Source organism: Myotis davidii, unplaced genomic scaffold (assembly GCF_000327345.1).
Source record: "Myotis davidii unplaced genomic scaffold, ASM32734v1 scaffold713, whole genome shotgun sequence".
Taxonomy (NCBI): Eukaryota; Metazoa; Chordata; class Mammalia; order Chiroptera; family Vespertilionidae; genus Myotis; species Myotis davidii.
In genome coordinates, this window is record NW_006285038.1 from 552,744 (window position 1) to 553,997 (window position 1,254).

The following is a 1,254-nucleotide window of genomic DNA, read 5'->3' on the forward strand; positions in this document are numbered from 1 at the left end:
TAGGGAAACAGAATAGGAAAATAAAAAACATGTTGGCAATACTTACTTTCATAATGAATCTTGAAGCCATTATTAGAACGGCTGTTGTCTGTTGTAAATAGAAGGTATATAAAATTACTACTACTAAATAGAAACTGGGGCACTTGTGTGCCATTGTAAGATCCAAGCAAGGGGGATAGAAGATTTGGCCCATCATGAACTTCCAGAACATCATAATTTAGTTCAGTCTGAAATCTAAGAATAAGAGACACGTAAAATATATTTATTAGCATAATACTATATAGGAAATAATACCTTAGATTGCTATTTCAATCACTATTTACTTTTTTTCACCATTTTATAATTTGCTTTAGCTTATTAAACCCAAGTATCTCTGTTCCTAACCACTCTGCATGCTGGCTAGTTTTAGTTTTAGATATTTGGTTGTTGTTGCTCCTACCATTTTCAATTTCTTAAAATAAGATACCATTATTTTGTAAACTGCAATCAATACAGAGCTCCTTTGAACATACTTAACATGCTAATAAAATGGAATTTTTTTATTTCTTCCTTGCACTTCAAGATCATATTATATTCTAAATCTGGATCAGAAATCTTAGCTGTGGAAAAACTTCACATGGAATCATAAAAAACTGAGGATTTTATTTCCTTGCCCATAACGATCCTATAGATGAGGAAATTCTTTTCCCACTTTCACCAAGGTTTTCCTACAGATCTTACAGTATTCATTCAGCTTAACCGTCTCCTCAGGAAGCCTTTCCGTGACTTCATAGTGTAGGTTAGTTTCCTCACTATATTGACACAATGTACAGTGTCTTTTGTGACATTAATCATAGTCATGTTCACTTGTTTAATAACTGTCTCCTTTAAGAGTCTATAAACTTCATGAGGTCAGACAGTGTCAGCTTTGTCAATGCTTTGCATGTAGCAGGCATGCAATGAATATTTATTAGATAAGTATAAATGAATGAATCAATGTTTTTTAATGACAAAAGTATCTTTCTTTTCTCTAGGGCTGTTACTAACTTGACAAAAAGGCACTCAATAACTTGGGCATTACAGTTTTAACCATGCATTTTCATCCTTTCAAAATGTATCTTTCATTACATTTTCAGTAATGAGTTATCTCTGGTACACTTTAGGAAATAATTTTGATTTGAAACGTCCACTAATGTTCAAATAATCATTTTTACTGTTATATCTGCCAATCTTTTCATCATTACAGGCATAAACTATGTTATTCTTTAAAAACAA

The 1,254-nt window shown here is 31.7% G+C and overlaps 1 protein-coding gene across 1 annotated transcript in view; it reads right to left on the reverse strand.

Moving 5' to 3' along the window:
• LOC102765647 (CUB and sushi domain-containing protein 3) overlaps window positions 1-1,254 on the reverse strand; it is a gene marked incomplete at its 5' end in the record, with an annotated part of 698,415 nt that overhangs the window by 333,028 nt on the left and 364,133 nt on the right. The window contains one exon of the mRNA XM_006755250.2: window positions 47-234. Within this exon, the coding sequence (XP_006755313.1) occupies window positions 47-234 (188 nt within the window). The remainder of the gene's footprint in view (window positions 1-46; window positions 235-1,254) is intronic.